This window comes from Dermatophagoides pteronyssinus, unplaced genomic scaffold (assembly GCF_027571235.1).
Source record: "Dermatophagoides pteronyssinus isolate colony J.1.1.1.1 unplaced genomic scaffold, Derpt_VIB-CSIC_2022.12 sq0003, whole genome shotgun sequence".
In the NCBI taxonomy this organism is placed as follows: Eukaryota; Metazoa; Arthropoda; class Arachnida; order Sarcoptiformes; family Pyroglyphidae; genus Dermatophagoides; species Dermatophagoides pteronyssinus.
In genome coordinates this window covers 2,995,541-3,016,905 of record NW_027461527.1, presented here as the reverse complement: position 1 = coordinate 3,016,905, position 21,365 = coordinate 2,995,541, and the positions used below count along the sequence as shown (strand labels likewise).

At 29.6% G+C, this 21,365-nt stretch overlaps 2 protein-coding genes across 2 annotated transcripts in view; both read right to left on the bottom strand.

The window, feature by feature from the left end:
* Window positions 1–749: 749 nt before the first annotated feature.
* On the bottom strand, window positions 750–2,406 carry PGS1 (Phosphatidylglycerophosphate synthase 1). Its single transcript, XM_027343664.2, has 2 exons — window positions 2,200–2,406; window positions 750–2,135 (listed from the first exon to the last, which is right to left on the bottom strand). The coding sequence occupies exons 1-2, from the start codon at window positions 2,332–2,334 to the stop codon at window positions 846–848; spliced, it is 1,425 nt and encodes a 474-aa protein (XP_027199465.2). The 5' UTR covers window positions 2,335–2,406; the 3' UTR covers window positions 750–845.
* Window positions 2,407–2,550: 144 nt separating this feature from the next.
* The window catches only part of LOC113793702 (uncharacterized), a 49,086-nt gene continuing 30,271 nt past the window's right edge, over window positions 2,551–21,365 (bottom strand). Inside the window, exons 4-6 of the mRNA XM_075825225.1 lie at window positions 9,136–9,488; window positions 3,334–6,345; window positions 2,551–3,264 (exon numbers count right to left, since the gene is read on the bottom strand). Of these exons, the coding sequence (XP_075681340.1) occupies window positions 3,373–6,345; window positions 9,136–9,488 (3,326 nt within the window). The 3' untranslated portion in view covers window positions 2,551–3,264; window positions 3,334–3,372. The remainder of the gene's footprint in view (window positions 3,265–3,333; window positions 6,346–9,135; window positions 9,489–21,365) is intronic.

The window sequence follows — 21,365 nt, the reverse complement described above, 5'->3', positions numbered from 1 at the left end:
GTCTAATCGACTACAATCAGAATCGAGTTGAGGAGGAAAAAAAATCAAAACCAGATCATTTTTTTTTGAAAATAACAATCGGAGAAAAACAATTTTGATAAACAATTTTTTTTTCATATAGATGTGCTACTGTAACGCCATTTTCATGACAATCTTCACGATTTTTGATGATAAATCACATTCAGATACGGATTTGATGATTAAAAAATACGACGAAATAAAAATCGGAACAATTTTTTTCTTGATTCGGAGGTTCATGCATCAATCAATCAAAATTGAAAAAAAAATTCCATTTGTTTACCATTTGAAAAAAAAACAGCAAATGCTAATCATTCGCAATGATAATGATAAAAGAAAATTCAAATCCATATCGATTGATTGATATTATTAATCAATAATTTTTAAGTTAGGAAAAAAATGATCTGTGCCGAATCAATTGATTTTTCTTTTTTTTTGACAATTTTACTTGTAACTATGTCTCATTTATTCATTTTTGTTCGGGTAATAATTTTAGAAGAAGAAAAAAATGATAATCAGTAAATACACACAACACCAATGACAATCCAAAGGATCAATATCCCAATATTTCAAATCAATGTCATAGTTCAGCAATAACCAAAAAAAAATTACAATTTCCAAATAAATCACATCACATCATTATCAACAAAGATACATACACACAGAACAGAGGCGTACAATGATGATTGAAAATTAAAAAAGACAAAAATCATTAAAGACAAGCAAGGACATTTCAGTTTCAATGTATATTTATTTATTTCATTCAAATATTTAATCTAATTCAATTGAAATCAATTAAATTACTATTATCGTCTAGTATAGTTGTTTTAGAATAAACTTCGAAAAATGTTTGATATAAATGGTATTAGAAATGGTATTCTTGGTAAATCTGTTTGCCAATTTCGAATCGTACGACTATGATGAACTAAATCAACAAATTCAGATTGAAATGTTTCCTTTAATCGTTCGTTTTTTGTGATGATTACTAATTGGGCTTCATTATCACGATATACAGAACGATAACCAAAATTAGTTGATCCAACCATTGTTAGATAATATTCGGGTGTTTGTAACCAAATTCCTTTACCATGAAATGACCATTTTGATCGATCATAATAACGTATTGAAATCTGATTCGGATTAGATAATTTATTGATTCTTTGAAGAAATTTTCGTACATAATATGTATAAACATAAGGCACATAACGTAAAAGACCATTTCCTTCATAGAATCCATTAGCTTCTTCTGAAGCCATAAGAATAGTTGTCGGTGGGGAAAGGCAAGAATTTTCTGTCAATTTTTTCTGATATTTTTGAATCAGATTAAAATAACCAGTAGCTATATCGAGTCTGGTTGATTTGGGCCATTGATTTTCAAACAAACATGAAGTAAATTTTTCTTCATCACGAATTTTCAAACTTTTCATTTGTAATAATGGAAAAACAATTGTATCGACAACATCATCATTAATATTATGATGATTAAAGGTTGTTTTAGCTGAAAAATCATTGTTCAAATTTTTGATAGCTTTATGGGCATTAATTTTGAATAAATATCGATGAAAAAATTTTCTTGGATCATAATGCCAATTATCATGTAATTGAAAATCACCGGTTGTATTGAGTTTAAGTGAAAATTGTCCAATTGTTTGAATTAATTGATCAAAATAATCACAAAGTGTTGGTGAATCACGTATCAATATATAACGATCTTGACGATTAGTAAAATATGTATCACTTAAATTTGCACCGCTTATAATAATGTTATTGTCAAAAATGTATAGTTTCATATGATGCAAAGAGATTAATTCATTCCATTTGGGTCGTCGCCATAATCCATAATGTCGACTAGTTAAATGTGTTAAGTAAAAATTTACATTTGCTCCCTGATTTATCAACGGTAATAGAATGGATTTTGAAGAAGTTGGTCCATTGGATTGATCGGATTTCGGTGTTTCACGTGTAGCACGATTATAATCAAGCAAAATTGTCAGATTTAAATCAGGTGATTTTGATTTGGCTTGATAAAAGCTTTCAACAAGATCTTTTTCAAGATGATCGGTTCCTATATACAGTGATGATATGCAAATTCGTTTTGTTGATTGATCAGAAAGATTCTAATTCGAATTTTAGAAAAAAAATCTTTAATCAACTAACAATTGATCAACCGGGTAAACTAACCTTTAAAGTTTCATAAAAATCTACGGGCGTCTTTATCACCGATATATTCGATGAATGTACACGAAAAATTGGTACATCAAATTTCTTATTCAATAACAGATTTAAATCACATAATGAATTTAATAAACGTTTCATGATCGATTAAATTCAAATAATTTTTTGACCATGTTGCATCATCTGGCATGTGAGTTATTTACCAAATAAGATGATCAAACAAGATGGCAGCACGGATTTCATTCAAAATCAGAATTTTGATCGTTTTATATTTCAAAATAATAGATGGCAATGATTGTTTCAAATCATATTTATAATTTCATAAAATGAAATTGAATAAAAGAAAATTCAAAATGATTCATCATTATTTTAAAATCATTAATTAAATAATAGTTTAATTATTTTTTTAATCAAGAAAAATTACAATTTACAAATTAAGTATATATGGCGGTCAAATGGATCAAAAAAAAAACAAGAAAGATTGTGTGTGTATTTTATGAAAATTTTGGTCAAATAGATAGATAAATGAGTGAATGAAAACATAGATTGTTGATCGATGATGATAATAGAAAACAATATCGGTTTCTGAATTCCATCGGTAATACCACCAATCAATAATGAATTGAATCAATCGATTGATTATCAAGTCCAGAAATAATGATCGGATAAGATAGAAGAGACAGGTGATGAACAAAAAAAAAAGAAAGAATCAGTCTACATAATGTGTTAATTGAATTTGAAAATGACAAAAGGAAAAAAAAACTATAATTATGGATCATATCAAAATGAAATTTAATTATATTTGAATAGGATAAACATAATAACATGGTAAAATATTGTCTAAATGATGATGATAATGATAGTGGATTTTGATGATTACAGTACAAGAAGCTATAGAATATTCTTTGTTTTTTTGCGATAGAAGAAAGATGATGAACAACAAAAAAAAATGGGTGAAAAAAATCCAATAAACGACAAAAAATGTACAGAAGCTATTTCGGTGTCAAAATAATGATATCTTTGGATCGATTTGATTGATGAATAGTTTGTTAAATTAATCAGTGTAGTCATCTGTTTTTGAGAATAGAGAATAGAGAATTAGATCTAAAATGACATATCACGCACAAAACTAAAACTTACCAACAAAATTTTTTTCCAATTGTTTCGGTGTATCATCGGTCAAGCACTAGTTATTGATTCTAAATTTCTTTGGTCATTATCGAGATCTTTATTTTTATTTTTATCATTCGATTCGATATCACTATTAACACCAGTATCATTATCATCATCATTAACATCAATATCGGTATCGTTATTATTGGATTTACAATCATCAACCGTCGTGAAAGATCGATGTTGATTTCCTACATCACCATTATCACCATCGGCATTGACTTTGATTCTTTTGCTATTATTAGTAATATTAATCTGATCGGATGAATAGTTTTCCGTATCACTTGATGATGGTGAAGATGATCCGGTCGATGCGGATGATGATGATGAAGATGATCCGGATGCTGATAATGGTGGTGATAATTGACCATTATTATTATCATTATTATTATTATTATCATTATCATCATCATCACTGGATAAATACTGATAATTTTCATTATTATTATTATTTAATGAGAATTTTATTGGATTAAAATTTTTACGTTTTCTTCCCGTATTTTTATTATTAATATTATTATGATGAGTATCTTCTTTAAATGAGAGATCAATACAAATATCATCATCATCATCATCATCATCATCGTCATCGATATCGGCTACCCGAATACCGACATCTCTTCTAACAGTTGAATCATCATCATCACTTTGACCATCATCATCACCATCGGTATATGTTTCATTATCATCATCATCGTCATCATCATCATCATCTTCATCAATAATTTCTTCATTTGGTGTTGCCCTTGAACTATGTGATGACATTGAATTAAAATCGATTGCATAATCGGATGATGTTTTAGGTGAATGATCGGATGATGTACTAGCATTGAATGTTGACTTTAATGTTTCTATATTTGTAATAACACCACCATTCATACCGGGTATACCAAATAATGCGCCTGGTGGTGGTGGCAATATCGGATATGGATTAGCCGTACGGCCATCATGTGGATTAATTTTACGACGGAAATTCGGTGTATGTAATTTTGGATTTGGATTGGCACTATGACGATTACGACTACGTCTTGAACTGAACATCATATTACAACCATCGACCGTACATTTATGCATTTCACGTAAATGTACCGCACTGAAATGTATTTTCAATGCACCTTTATCACAAAATGTTTTCAGACAAACACTACATTGAACACGTTTCTTTCCAGTTGTTGGATTTGTTGTCAATGATGATAATATTAATGGATCCCAACGTCGTTTAGATGGATGATTTGATTTGCGTGAATGTTTACCTCCACCGGATTGTTTACTGCTATTATTTTTATCATGATTATGACGATGATGACGTTCATGATTACGACGTTTACCAGTTCCACCCCCACCACCAGAACCGCTACCGGTTATTGGTTGGCTAAGATTCATTACTGTTTCAACACCGGTGGTAGGATTCATTGAATTGAAATTATCATTAGTATTTTTTCGATTGCTATTAGCATTAACGTTGCTAGTGTTGTTGTTATTATTAGGACTTGAGGCAGTTACCGAAGCCGTTGTAGCCGCTGTTGTTGCTGTCGTTGTCACCGCTGCGAAAGGATTGAAATCCAAATTTTTATTGAAAGCAGCAGCCGCTGCTGCTGCGGCGGCTGCTGCTGCAGCTGCCGCATTCGGATTGTTGAGATCAATTTTACAATAATCAGCGGCTGAAAGTGTTCCGGGAAATTTACTGGGATCAGCAGTTGTTGCGGCCAATAATGTAGCCGGATTTAATAATGGGGAAAAATTTGCTAATGATGGTAATGATGATAATAATGAATTTGCAACAGCTGCCGCTGTTGCCGGTGGTTGTGGTTGTAAAAGCTGTGGCTGTGATTGTGCATTAGGTGTTGCCGATGATATCGAAACACCTATGGTGGGTGGTGGTGGTGGTAAAAATTGACCACCATCATGCTGATGTGATGAATGATGATGATGATGATGATGAGAATGAAGATTGTGAAGATCATTATTTGATTTTAGTTTTCTAGCTGAAAATTCATTAAATGGTGATACACAACCACTTGCAGCAGCAGCAGCTGCTGCTGCCATCATAAGATTATCCAATTTATTAAGATTATCATAAGATGCTTGATGGATTTGATTCTTTTCTTTTGACGATAATTTATTTAAATCATTTTTTAAATTATTCGATTTGTTTGATTTAATCATTGATTCATTATTATCATTAAAATCATTGGTCAAATATTGTCTATTATTGTTATTTGTAGATTGTTTAGATTTATCTGATGATAATAAATCTTGATTATAATGCTGATGATGATTATTCATTGATGCGGAAGTTGTTGTCGATGATGTTGTTGATGATGAAGATGATGATATGGAAGAGGTGGTATTACTACTAGAAGATGTTGAATGTTTTCCATTTTTATCATGTTTCGAATGATGATGATGATGATTATTTGATTTCACATTAGTTTCATGATTATTCTTATTAGTTGTAATTAAATTATTATTAATTATTTGACAATTATTATCAATATTATTATTAAGATGATGATGATGATTATATTTTTTATTAATATTTATAAGCTCATTATAATCATTATTAATTTTCATTTTGATATTATTATTATTTGATGATAATTTTTGTGAATTCATAACAATTTGTTGTTGTTGATGATGATTATTCAATAATATTGCACTACAACTATTATTTGCCATTAATGATGATAATGAATCATTGATTGTTGCTGTTGTTGTTGATGTTGTTGTATTTGTCGTTGTTGGTGATAATGCTGATGATGAGTATTGTACGGATGATGCTGTAATATTTGATGCAGTTGTGGATGTGGCAGCAGCAGCTGTGGCAGCGGATGCTGTTTGTAATATCATTGTTTCATTCATAACAAAATTCTGTGCAATCATTTTGGTTTCAGGAAATTTTAAAAATAATTGTATAATATAAATTTCCTCTTCTTTCGAAACGATTATCCATTTGGTTAGAATGTTACCAATTGAATCCTAGTGAAATTTATAAAAATTTGTAAAAAAAATTAGATTTTTTCATCAAAATTGTCAAATTTTAAAAGTTTTAAAATTTGTTTATGTTTCCAATCATCAACAAAGAAAAGAAAAACAGATTCCGAATGTGATTGGTTGACATTTGGTCTAAATAAACCATGTTCAAAAAAAATGTTTACAAAAACAAAAATATCACTTGTCCCTTATTACTTTTTATGTCCAAAAACAAAATCAAAGCCAGTTTTGAATCCGAGAAAAACAAAAATTCTTATATTCTAAACATTTTGCCGTCATCATCAACAACAACAGCAGAAATGATCAACAAACGAAATAAGTCAAAAATAATCAAATCAAGCCAAAGAAAAAAAAAGCCAGAACTTTGGAACTTGCCATTCAACAACAACATTCTTATTCATGTGTGTGTCTGGTATGGATTTTCTTTTTTGCCTGTTTGTTTGTTTGACAAAATGTTCAGATCAATATAACCGAACCAAACCAAACATACACACACACAAAAACTAAACTTTTATTTAAAACTAAAAGAAGATGATGATCTTTTTAATGTAAACATCTACAGCAGCCCCAGTGTTGAAACCGAAAAACAAAACTTAAAGACAATTCTTAACAGAAAATGATGATCAGAAATATTTTTCGTCGCAAAATTATAACCATAACAAAACCGAAAAAACAACACAGATGATCAATCTAAAAGATTTTTAAATATTTCAAAATTTTAGTTTTCAATGAAACCAAAAAAAAATTGAATTTTTAAATACACATTCATGATTTTTTTTTGTGTACAGATTTTTGCAAAACAATGTACAGAATAAATTATAATGATGGTGATGATGATAATAAAGCCTGATCAACAGCAGAGATGCTTTTGGTTTTTGGTGCTAAAAATAGCTTCGAGGCATGATCATCAAGATGGAATTTACATTTTTGTTTTTCTCTTTCTCTTTTCTTTCTTTATAATCAATGTTTGCTCGAATAATGTTTGTTTGTTTGTTTGATGCATTACTTGTCATCATTATCATCAACAACAACAACAAGCAATAAACATGGTCACAAAACACGCCGACGACCAATATCAATAATTAATGATGACCGAATTGAGCCGAAAAGTCAAAGAACTTTAAAAAGTTCGGATCAAATTATGTGAATGTCACATTTAAAAAAACAATTGGAAATTTTAATTTTTTTTCCGAACAGAAAATCTAAACAGTGAAAAATCAGAAAAGAAAAAGCCGATTTACATCATCATCATCTACAACGAAAAAAAAATGTTGACAAATTTTACGATGTTGTTTGAATTCTACATTTTTATTTTATTACACTTTTTTTTCATCTGGATCACATTGCTGGTGATCAAAATAATGATAATGGTGTGTGCATCAGGCTAATAAATTTTTTTTACTTTAAAGCAACATTGCAACAAGTTATTTTTACATCCAATTTAAAGGAATTTTCGCCCAGGATTACCTGTGTGTGTGTCGTGTGTTCATTTGTTTGTTTGTTTGTTTGTTTGTTGGATGAATTTTGCTTATAAAACAAAAAAAATTCACATTTTTTTTCTTCATCTTCATCAAGTCTGTTTACTGTCTGTAATTCTAATTCATTTAATTCGTTTTTTTTTATTTTATTTATTTATTTTGTCGGTTGAATATCAATCGCAATCGATTGATCGGGAGTAGGAGAAGGAGAAAAAAAAGGTGCGAATCAAACAAAACAACCCGTAAACTTTTTTTAAAAGAAAAGCAAAAGAAATGCCGCTAGTATGTTACATAATAAGAAAACACACTCACTCAGTCATCAATAAAATTTAAAATTTAAAAGTAAAAAAAAAAATAGTAACCAGTTATAGCTTCTTTGACCATCATCATCATCAACAAATGAACAACAAGGGTCATTCGGAAATGTTTTTTTTTTATTTCTTTGTCGTTGTTGTCGTTGTTTATGTCATCAATTATTTTATCGATTTAAATAAAAAAAAATTCGGCATCGAATAGATCAATCAATCAAAGGACAAAGATTGAATAATAAGAGAAAACAAACAAACAGAAAATACCGACGTATACAGGTAATGAATGAAAATTTTTTATTTATTTATTTATTTCATTCGACAAACAAACAAACAAACAAACAAACACATATAACAAGATTTGAATAATTGATCTGGACATTATTTTGAATATTGATAATTCAGATGATGGAATGGAATGGATGGATGGTTGGAATCAACGAGCAAAGGAGCAAGATTAAAGATTGTCGTTGAAAGATGTTGATGAAACACAAACACACACACAAAATAACATCATCGTTTTACGTTGCTGAACATCATTCAAATGAATTTAAATGAATGAATGAATGAAATTCATTGAAATAAAATATTCAACTAATTCCTTTTTTTTCTGTTGGCTATTTAATACGATTATATTCAAGAAAGAAAGATAGAAAAAAAGATTGTTATAAGCATTTTTGCTCTCTCTTCACCTTGTATTTTTTTTTGGCATAAAACATTTTTACATGTCATTTTTTATTTTCGATCATCATATCACATTATTGAATGAAGCAAAAAAAAAATTAAATATCAAGGATTAGTGGAAGAAGAAAGACTTTTCTCTACAATCTGCGAAATAATAATAAAAGAAATCTCTATTTTTTCCTGGCTGTTTTGTTTTTGTTTTTGCTCAATTTATCGATGTCATATTGATCAATATCATTATCATAATCAAAGAAGAAACAAATTGACAGATTGAATTAATATTGAAAAAACGATTATAAACATACCTGTAACATATAACCACGTGAATAATCATCATATGTCCAACCAAATGCATGTAATAAATTAACTAATTCATCATGTTCCAATGTACATAATAATCGATCTAATAATATTTTCAAACGTATTGGTAATGCATGTGTACCGAATAACATTAATGATGCAATATCGAATAATGTATTACCGGTACCGGCAATAATATTTGGTGTTGTCGTTGCCGCTGTTGTTGTTGTTGTTGTAGGTGGTGTATTAGTAAATCCAGGTAAATTATGTGATGCGGCTGCTGCTGCAGCTGCAGCAGCCAATGATGATGCTGTTGGACCATATTTAAGTAATTTATCCAGATTTAATCGTTCCATCACTATATTAATGAAAAAATAAAAACAAAAACGAAAAATTCAATGAAATTAGTTCAGTTCTGTTTGGCTTTTTCCTCGAAAAAAAAGTCTTAATATAACGGTGTTAAGTACAACAAACAAACAGACAAAAAAACTCACTAGCTGCAATACGATCTTTATTATTATGACATTTGGCTAATGTAGCCGATATATGATCATTGATTGATTTTAATCGATTATTATTATCATTATCTGTTGATGTATCATTAGTTGTTGTGGTCAACATTGTTTCAGTTGATTGTTTTTGTTTCTTTTGTTGTTGTTGTTGTAAAAAATTCTGTTGTTGACAATATTCCATAGCCAAATGACGAGCCAAATCAATGCCCAGAGTCATTTGGAATGAATTTTTGTTTTTGTTTGTCTCTTGGTTTTGTTAATTTTCACTCATAAAAATTCAATAATATACACCATACGTCATTCACCAAAACAATCACAATATTTTTTAAATAATTTAAATAAATAAATTTAAAAAGAGAAAAATTGGCACCACGAATACAATTGAGAAGAAAAAAAGAAGAAAAACATCACAAATCGAGATTACGAAAACAAACAAACAAACAAACGAATAAACAAACTAGATAGATGAAACGACAATTTAATCTTGCTTTATTCTGATTGGTGTGATCGAGAGATAGAGATAGATGTTGTCGCAATCAGCATCAAAGAGACACTGAATTATGAATAAAAACATACACACGACATACACCAAACACCAAACAACTAAACAAAACAAAACAAAACCAAAATATAATAGTAACAACGACGACGACAACTAAAAAAAACTGGACTTTTTCAAATCATTCTTCTACGACAACTTTTTTTTTGGACATTGGAATCATCATAATCATCATCATCATTTAACCAAAAGTGGACATCATTGAATCCATTGATAATAAGAATGATGATGACGAGACAAACATTAGTAGAGAATAGTGATGCAGGTGTGTGTGTGTGTATGTATGTATGTTTGCTTCTTGATTGGTAGGAGGGTTACTTATTTTAACTATTTTTTCTACATAATTCTCTCTTTTTATTTTCTCTTTCGCTTATTTTTCAATTCAGTGAAAAAAAATACAAGAAAAATATTCTATCATTGGTAAACATGTAAGGTCAGCTATCTCTCTCACTCGCTTGCTTTCATTTGCTTTTGCCTCTCTTTCATTCATTCATTCATTCAATTGGTGGTAGTATAAGGTCATTTCGTGAAATGAAATGAAATGATGATAATGATGAGACTATGTGATGGGTGGGTGGGATAATAGTGATGATGATCATTCAATGATCATCATAGAAAGAGAAAAAAGAGAAAAATAGAAGATATATAACCAAACGACAGATGACATCCGTGTGTGTTTGTGTATTTGTGTATTTGTGTATTTGGTTTAGTTCAGTTCAGTTAGTTTCAGGCGACAGATCTGGATTTGGTTTTACATACACATCGAAGCTAAGCTTTTTTTTGGAGATTTGAATTTGAGAATTCAGAATGAGAATATCAAAGTGTGTGTCCTACCTACTAACTAACTAAATTTTTGTTTTTAATTTTGAATATTAAAAAAAATTAACAAACTTTTAATTTAACTAAATATTCAAAAATAGATGTGGTGGCCTTTTTTTCCCTACAGTTGTTCATTACCAGATTGTAATAGATTATATAACCTGCATAAACTTGAATTTTTTTCTTTCTTTATTTCTCTATCCAATCAATGTTGTTGTTGTTACCTAGTCTTTTTTTTCATCGATGATAATAGGTGCGCCGTTTTGTTTTGCTAGCTGCTTCCATCATCATCGTCAAGCCTATCCTTACCTAAAACATTATTTGTCTTCGATTGAATCTGACGAAGAATATCTAGATCTGAAGATGATGATGATGATGATGAATAATTTGAAAAACTAATTTTCTCTATCGCTTTTTTGCCTTTATTCACATACAAATCCAATCAATCTTTTTTCATTTTGAAAAGAAAGAAAAACAAAAAGAAAAGAAATGTCAACACACAAAATACCAGAAGAAAAAAGAAAACCAATCATCAAAAACATATAGGTAAATAAAATTTGAATTTTCTTTTTTGCTGGTGTAATCATCATTATTAAAGAATACCAACAATAATAACCAAAAACTGTGACATGACATTTGACATTTGACATGTGGTCACTCAATAATAATACACCACCATCAGAAAAAAACCTTAAGATCTTTAGCATAAAAGGGATAGACAACAATAGTGTTTTATTCGTTTGTTGTTGTTGTTGTTTGTTGTCGAGATAATTGGATCAAACATGGTTTGAAAACAGAAAAAAAAGAATGTCGCCACAATTGAACATTGAAAAAAAATCTTTAAAAAACCGAGACTTGATGATATTTTTCATTCATCAAAGTAAAGTTGTGGGTGGTTAAGTTTTTGAACAAAAAAAAAGTCTGACCAACAACAACAAAACCATTGATCACATGATGATGATGATCATCATCATGATCATCATCACATCAACATCAGTATCAACATAAAGATAAATTTGCCGACAGGTAAACCAGGTAAAAGAAAAGTCGAAATGATGATTAAATGAGATCACTACCAAAGAATAACAACCAACCATGATAATGAAAATGGACAATTATTTTGGGTAAAAAAAGAGTGAGAGAAAAATATCTCATCACGAATATTGACGAAGACGACGACGACAAAGTCTAAGACTTGAAGGATCTAGACGATCACCAAGTGTGTTTCAGTTTCTATATGTGTTGACTTTTTTTTTGTTCATTAAGTTTTTTCATTCGAAAGAAAAACTCATCCATCAAATAATGATGATTTTTTGTTTTGTTTTGTATAGAAACAAAACAAAAAAAACCCGAAAATAAAGGGCCAAAAAAGAAAGGTAAGAAAACTATGATCAATTTGTTTTTTACCAACCAACCAAACAAACAAAATTCATTTTCGTTTTTTTGGCTCAACATGTTTCCCACCTTTTGCTTGATCATCATTATCATCATCAATGATGACGATCATCACCATCATCACCACACAATCCTTCTATCATTTGAAAAATCATCATCGATTCGTTTCGTTTCGTTTTAAACAACAAAATTATAATTGGCGACAAGCGAACAGAAATAAAAAAAAATATGGAGTTTAAAGAAACGAAAAAACAAAAAACAAAAACAAAAAAATCCAAGAGTTAATTATTGGTGTCAGTATTTTTGTTTTTTTAAGACATTAATAAGAAAAGAATGCCGACGATCAACCATAAGTGAAAAGAAAACTCGAGCAAGAGAGAGGGACCCAAAAATCTCGATAGAAGATGTAAATTGTCAAATATCAATGTTGTTGTTCTGGTTATTGTTGCTAAACAAACGACCATTAAAAAGTTCGTCGTAGTCGTCGACATTTTGATAAATGTCTTTAAACAATAAATAATTCTTTCGAATGAAAATGAAGGTTCCAAATGAAGGTACCTGTATGATATTATCGACATAGAAAACTAACTAAAGAAAGTAAATGTCAGTCGGTCGATTTTTTTTCGTTTTGCTTGATTCTCAATGTCAAATCCAAGGTGAAACCACCACCATCACTATGGTCCATAAGTGTATCATCGTTTGTATACACCTTGATTCGATTTGGTCTATCTTCATATTCAAAACTGTAATTAAATTGAGCGAAAAAGTCACCAAAAAAAAGAAAAATACCACTTGTGGTGTGATCATCATCATCATCATCATCGATGATGATCATCGGCGTCTAAAACGAAACCAAAAAAAAAGCAAACATAAATGTCAAAACCAAATAAATGCCGAAATAGATGACATACTAACGTTTGACATTTGACATTTGACATACAAACACACCGAATGAGAGAGAGTGAGTGAATGAATGAAAAATTTGGAACCCTCAACAACAACAACAAGTGTAAATTAAAATCGATTTATCATTCAAAGAAGAGAAAGGTATTTTTGGGAAGATTTTCAATAAAAAATTATTATTAAATCGATTAAGTAAATCAGATTTTTTTTCTGTTCAGAGAAAAAACCCAGGATAATGATGATAATAAGCAATTAAAAGTGCATTGGATTTTTTTTTCTTTTTTCACCAATTGATATCGTGTGTGTATTCGATATATGATATCGATTGATATTTGATCGATTGATTGATATTTTCTTGACTTGATCATCAAATTTCAGTTTAGATTTTTTTCTGTTTTTAAATTCAATTCCTAGACATAATAGTCATGATGATCATGATAATCATTTTATTTTCCGAATAGACAAACGTGAACATAGATTAGTGTTTATCGATTGATTATTGATTTCAATGTATGAAAAAAAAGAGGAAATTTTATTTCAAATTTTGCTTTTTTAAATGATCCAAATATTGTTTAAACGATAATGATGATTATGATTATGATGATGATCAAATCACATAATCAGTATGTGGATCATAATTCATAATTTTTTTCTTTTTCTTCTTCTTCTTGATGATGATGATGAACATCGTGCATTGCTCTCCATCATTTATTCACTGTATTTTTTTTTGTAGCCTGATCGATCAGTTTGTTAAAGGTTGTCGAGATTCGGTCATTCCATATTATAAATGTATAGTGAATATAATTAAACAACAACATCCTCATCACCAACTAAAGAATTAAAAAAAAAGGTAAAACAAAAACAAAAACGCAGCTGCACATCCTTAATTCAACACAACGACATAGTTGAATTTCTTTTTTGACTAGTCTTAAGTAGGTAGAGTAGGAAAAGATTTAAAGAGAGAGAGAAAGAAAACTTGTCCACAAATTTATTTTATCGCTATCGACTTGTCTCTTATAAATCAATCGATCGATCGATAGATCAATTGATTTGATCGAATTGCAGAAAAAAAACCAGTTAAACGATAAATAAACCTGTTCAAAAATGTCAGGATTTTCATTGGAAAAACAACAACAACAACAACAAGCTAAGCATCTCACAAAAACAAAAAACAATGTTACTCATTGATCACGATTTTCTCTTGTGATTTTAGTTTCCGTTTGTTTCTGTTATGTTTTGTCATCACAAACAATTCATGAAACAAAAAACACGAAACAAAAACAGAATAAGCATCTCTTCTGGCGAAGCATCCCTGAAAAATGTGAACAAAAAACCTATTTTTATAACAGAAATTATGAAATTATTATTATAATGATGATTATGATTACTGATTTTCTGATGACCAAATTATTCTCAATATATATTTTTTCATTTATAATGATGATTATTTAATGATAATGATCATAATCATCATTATTATTTTTTCTCTGGTTGATAATCAATCATTAGCATTCTTTAATTTTTTTTTCATTAAAAAAAAGATGAAAAAACATCGATACTTTATAAATGAGAGAGACAATTAAATTCAAGAAAAGAAGAAAAAATCGAAAGGTGGAGTCAAATGGACATGTCAAAAACAAAAATGTTTTTTAAAAATTTCAAAAAAATTTTTAGTTGAATATTTAAACACAAAATGTCATTACAGATTTTCATGATAATTGATTAAGCGAGGAAAATTTGTATTTTTTCTAGTTGTTGTTGTTGTTGTTGAAAAGGATGCTTAGCTTTAAGGTAAAATTCATAAGACATAAGTGTGCGCTGACGATAAAGATTCAATCATCAGCAACTTGTTGTTGTTATCCATATATAGTATCTATCCAACAACAACAAAAAGAGAAACGGTCATCAGTATGATAATCATCATCCTGATGGGTCATTACTCACATTGGACTATAATTAGCATTGAATTTTATTTTTATTTTTTTTTTTTTGGCTTGTTGAACGAGCAAAATTCATTCATTCACTCATTCATTCATAATAAAAAAAAACCGTATCGTCGGCAAACTGAATCCAAAATAAAATTGAACATTATCCGAAGCCAAAGAAACAGGAAAGAAAAAATCAAGCAATGTTCAGTACCATAGATTAGGTATTAATTGATTTGTGGTGGTAATGATGATTATTACAAAATAATTAAGTAGATTTGAGAAAAAAAGATCTGCGTCAATAATAATTAAAATCAATTTTGAATTTGATTTTTTCTTTCTTGAATCAATGAAAAAAATGACTTGAGAAGAAAGAAAATCGATTGATAATTACGATTCGATCCAAACACCAAAAATAGATACTCGGGCAACCTAGAGTATATAATCACCGAATAATGATGATGATGATGAAACAAAAAATAAGTGGGGGCGTATTTGGTTGTGTCATTGAGAAATAAATATAAAAAATTTTTTCAAAAAACAACAACAAGACCAGTAGTGTCCATTAACACCAAATTATCATCATCTGCCGCATCATCATGATGTGTTTTTTCGTTTTTTTGGAGAAAAAAAATTCAATTCAACAAAAGTGAAAACAGGAAAAAAAAATAACATTTTTATCCGATGATGATGATGATCGTATGTCATTCGAATGATGATGATGATGATGAGGATCATTATCATCGAGAGAAAAATAAAATCGTAGTATTTTTTTTATCGTTTACCATTCATTCAGAGAAATGATGATGATGATGAAAATAAATTCGCTTTCAACAACAACAACAAAAAATTTGTTATATTTCATTTTTGTTCTCTCTCTCTCTCTCTCTCTTCGTAAATTTTTTTTTTTTTGGTTGTTCAACTTGAAATCGTAAAGCATCATCATTTAATTTTTTATCGAAGTTTGTTTGTAGAAAAAAAAACATCCACCACTATTAACCCACCATCATCAAAGATCGAAAAGATCTCGACAGAAGGAATATTTTCTATCAACCAAATCATCATGATGATGATGATGATAGACGATGACCACATTTTTTTTACCATCGCTGTAAAAACCACCACCACCATTTATCCAATGATCAATGGTTAGATTCAATGATTTCAAGTGACATTTAAAGATTTCATTTTTTTCATTTCTTCGCCCCAAAAAAACAGATTTTTCATCATTGTGACTTTTTTCCCTGTGGATTTATTATCCAAAGCAAAAAAACGAACGAAAAAATGATTATCGTGATGATTGGATGTTTGCCTTGAAAGATAAATATCGATTCCGTCCTCTTATTTAAGTTTTTTTTTATTTCACAGTGAAAAAACTGGTGAAAAAAATCCGTAATAGTAATTATATAATGGTGATGCCTTCCAACAAATCAAATATATCATCATCATCATCATCATTGATGAAACTAAATTATAGATTAAATTTCAAAGTTTGAAAAGAATTGAAAAATTTTTTCAATGGAAAAAACAAACTTTAATAATAATAGAGATTCTCTCTTTAGTAACGACCAGAACATCGCAAATAAATGGTGCCATATGTGTCATGGATCGATCGATCTTTATATTGATTAAATTGAGAAAAAAAAACGAATAATGATAATGGCCAAGGGTGTCTAATCTAGTCTGATCAAAAAATTCATTTTGTTTGTTTGTTTGTTTTGTTTTGTTCGGGTTGGTAGTTTTCTTTTTTCCACTATTCGATTGACCAGAAGAAAGAATAATAAAAAAAGAAGGAAAAGAAATTCATATTTTTTCTTTCGAGCTGCTGCAAGATGATAATTGCCATTCAAATAAAATGTCTTATGTCATGTAAATAGGGTTTTCTTTAAACACATTCAAAAAGAAAAAATGTAGGCGTCCAATTTAAGTCTGACGGAAAAAAATTTCGTTGATAAAAAGAATGTTTAGCCATTTCGTTTTTTGATTGAATGAATGCTGAAGAAGGGCCGCATCCAATTTTTTTTTTTTGAAAATATAAATAATATTTATCATAGCTTGCTTGACATTGTGATGTGATGTGATTTTGATGTGTGCAATGCAAGTTTCTGTGTATGTAAGAAGAACAATTGTAAACGACATTCCACACACACACAAGTCAAGCTTTCTCTTTACCAAAAATAATAAGTGATGATGATGATGAAGAGACAATTGACCTTAAGAAGAACGAAAGAATTTTCTTTTTCTTTTTTTTTATTAAAGATCAAAGACTTTTTTTTCACTTCAATCACGGCTTATGTGTGTGTGTGTGTGTTAATATTAATGCTTGATGGTCATCAACATTTTTTTTTTTTTGGTTGTTGGATGCAATACAAATTCAATGTGTGTGTGTGTGGATAGCAACACATTCGACAATCAATGATTCTACATAAGACGAAAAAAAAAGATGTGAAGAAGAAGAAGAAGAAGAATATATTTATATGAAGGAGATGAGGAGAAAAATAACAAGCCAAACCTAAAATCTGGCCATAGATCTGACATAACGACACACACAATGGCTTCAGGCTTTTTATTTTCTTTCGTTAAAAAGAAATAAGAAGATGATGTTCACTGTCAACCGCTTTTAATTTTCTTTAAATTTTTTTTTCTTTCTCCTTCTTCTTAAACATGATTGGAAAGAATACAATTTTCTGGTGGAGAAAGAAAGTACGCCTTAAGTCCGGGTGGTTTTTTTTTCTTTGAATTTCTGTTTGTTTGTTTGTTCAAAACCGCTTGTCACAGGGTTGTCGCGTGAGCTTCATTTTTTTGTGAAATAACTGAGATTTTTTTTTGTTTCGGATCGTTTGTCTTTTGTTGTTCTTTAAGAAAAGAATAATGACGAAAACGACAGAACATCTTTTCGAAAAAACGAAAAGATTTTCGAAAATCTTTCAATCTCTGTCACTTTACATACACAGGTGACTTTTTTTCATCATCATCATAGGTGTATTCCTCTTCCATCATCTTTGGAGAAAGAAAAAAAATTGAAAATTGGTATCTAGCTGAGCGCGCGAGCTATTGCACAGCTAGCTTTCGTATATGACAAACGAAAAAGAAATTCTTGAAAGAAAGAAAAAAAAATCATTTTGACCACCATCACCAATTACCATTATTTCGATCATCCTGATCATTTTTTTTTTTTTTGTTGATCATCACGACCTGAATTGGGTAAACCAATCAATTTAATATATTGTCAGCCCCAATTATTTCTTTTCGTTCACATTTTTTTTCATCATCATCATCATCATCATCATTCAGATGACCGCCCTTAGATCGATAAGTATTTTTTTTTTTGTTCAAGAATAAATTTTCAATAATAATTTTCAATCAGAAGAAGCAGAAGAAGAACATTGACTAAATGAATAAATGAAAAAAAAAGATGGCCGGGAGAGACAAGGTATATTACATACACACACACACACTACTATTCAAAGATATGTAATTTTCTAGTTAAATTGTCGTCATAGTCATTTTAAGGTTGTTTTTTTTCGGCCATCATCATCATCATCATCATCAGTATTAGAATAGATAGACATATTGACAATTAGACAACAAACCATCATCATCATTTGATGGAATAAGGTTTGTCTGTTTTTCAATACGATGTATGGACATTTGGTCATTATTAACAGAGAGTAAACCGTGTAAATGGTTAAATTTTTCTATTTTCCGAAGTAACAAACACCAAAAAGGTGAGATTGATAAGATGAAAAAACGGGCATGGTTTCACCTTAATCATATTTCAATTTGAAAAAATTTGATGTAATAAATATTGGGTTGTCACACACAAACACACTGGTTGCCAACACATTCATTATCATTAAATTCCTTTTATTTTCCTACGGGTTATCATTGTTGTTGGAAGAATGAATAACAAACAAGAAATGATTATTATCAATTCAAAAAAAAATGTCAAATTGTAAAGATAATTAACACTTTGTGGCATCATCTACATCGTTCATACAAACAAACAAACATCGATCGAGAGAAAGGAAAAGAAGATCCCATTCTCTAAATGGCCATCCGAAAAAAAAAATATTCAAAATTAGATTTTCGGTTAAATGAAATGAATGAATGGAGAAAAAACTAAATTAAAATAAAACGCGTAACTTTCGGTGTGTAAATTTTTTTCATTTTCTGACGTGCTAAATTGAGCAAAAATTAATTTATTAGCCAAACACAGCTAACTAATTTTTGTTTACATTTTGGAATGGATTCTAATGAAAAAACAAAGTACAGACAAAATAACATTGCCCCTTTTTGTTTCACCAGAAAAATTCCATGTCAACAATATTTAGGCCAAACAACCAAAATCAGATAATTGAAGCGAATGAGCGAGAGAGAGAAATACCAGTCGAGAGGCTCTTTGGTTAAATAATGATGATGATCATTGCTTGTCGTCATCATTGTAATTAGTCTTTACAACATTCCAAACAAACTAACAAACGAAAAAGAAGAAAAAAAAATTTCTTGTTATCCAAAAATGTGTTTTGTTTATGTGATCATATACGGTCAATGATCATGTAGTTTTCGGTACCCGCGTAAACAAACATTTTTGTTTTGTTTTGTTGTTTAGGCCCGCAAGGTCGAAGGTTATCATTATCGGGTTTTTTTTTGTTTTGTTTTGTTAGTATTTCGAGGATTTTGTAATGGTGCAAACCGAAAACAAAACCAAAATCCAAAACAATCAAGTAAATCAAAATGGAATCAAGAAAAGAAAAAAACAAAGTATTTTTCGAGTGATGTTCAAAATGATGTTATTGATTGGCCAAACAACAACAAAATCCATGTTCGTATAATGATCTACCCGAATTGAGAAAAAAAAATTCCGGAAAAATGAAAAAGAATTTTTTGGTAAATGAATGATTGAAAAAGCAAACAAACATATTTGGTTGAATGTTTTTGGTGTGTGTGAAATGAATAACTAAATTCAATTACCGACACTCATAGGAAAATTTTTCGGAGGAAAAAAATTTACGGAAAACATTTTAAATCGAAAGAATCGGATGCACGGGTATAAAACCCGAACCAATCATAAAAGATTATAAAGATAGTCATTTTAGCATCTGTTTTCATTAAAACTTATGATAATAACCGATAAATTCTCAATTATAAATAACCCCAAACGAAAAAAATGATGATGATAATAATGATGATGAAGAAACGACACGAATTTTGGTTGTTGTTTAAAAAATCGACGACGACTACGAAGATGACGAAGATGGTCGTCATCGTCGTGCATCAACATTATTTGTGGCCAAATTAAAAAACAAAAACAGAAAAAAATTCATCTATTTAATAGCCATACATGGATGTTTGTGTGTGTGTGTGATAATTGCAATTACATAAATCTATTCGAAGAAAATAACAATCAATATGTTTTTTAAATGTCCATGATCATCATCATCATCATCATCATGATCATGATGCTGATGATCAACATTAAAATGTCGTTCTTGCTGTTGTTACATTATTTTACTACTTTAGGGGCTACATACACACACACAGATATCTTATATCGATAAAACGTTAAGCATCACCAGAAAAAAAATGAACAAAAATATGTCTAATATGAGAGAGAGAGAGAGAGAGCCAAGAGTCAAGAATCTCATCGAAGATAAATACCATCATCGTGTGTTTGATTTTTGATTTTGTTGTTCGTTGTTCGTTGTTGTATATATTTTACATTACATTATTCAAGAGTGATTAGCTCCATATATAACAACAGAATGTTTGTAGCTGAAGAAAGAGAGAGAGAGAGAGAAATTAAAATATATTTATAATTATCTTTCTTCATCATCATCATCATCATGCGAAATCGTGACAAACATCTCTCTCCCTTTCTTGGTTCATATTCATTCTTATTGAAAAAAATGTGTGAGCAATATCCATGATGACCGACCGAACCGAACCGACCGATCATCATTGCCGAAGATCAAAATCATCATCATCCATTGGTTTTTGTTCTTTGATTGGTTACAATGAAAAAAGAATGATGATGATGATGATGATGAAGATGACGGTAAATAAAATATATTTTATGGAGAAAAAAAACACCCAATAGCGAAGCAAAGCGAAGCGAAAAA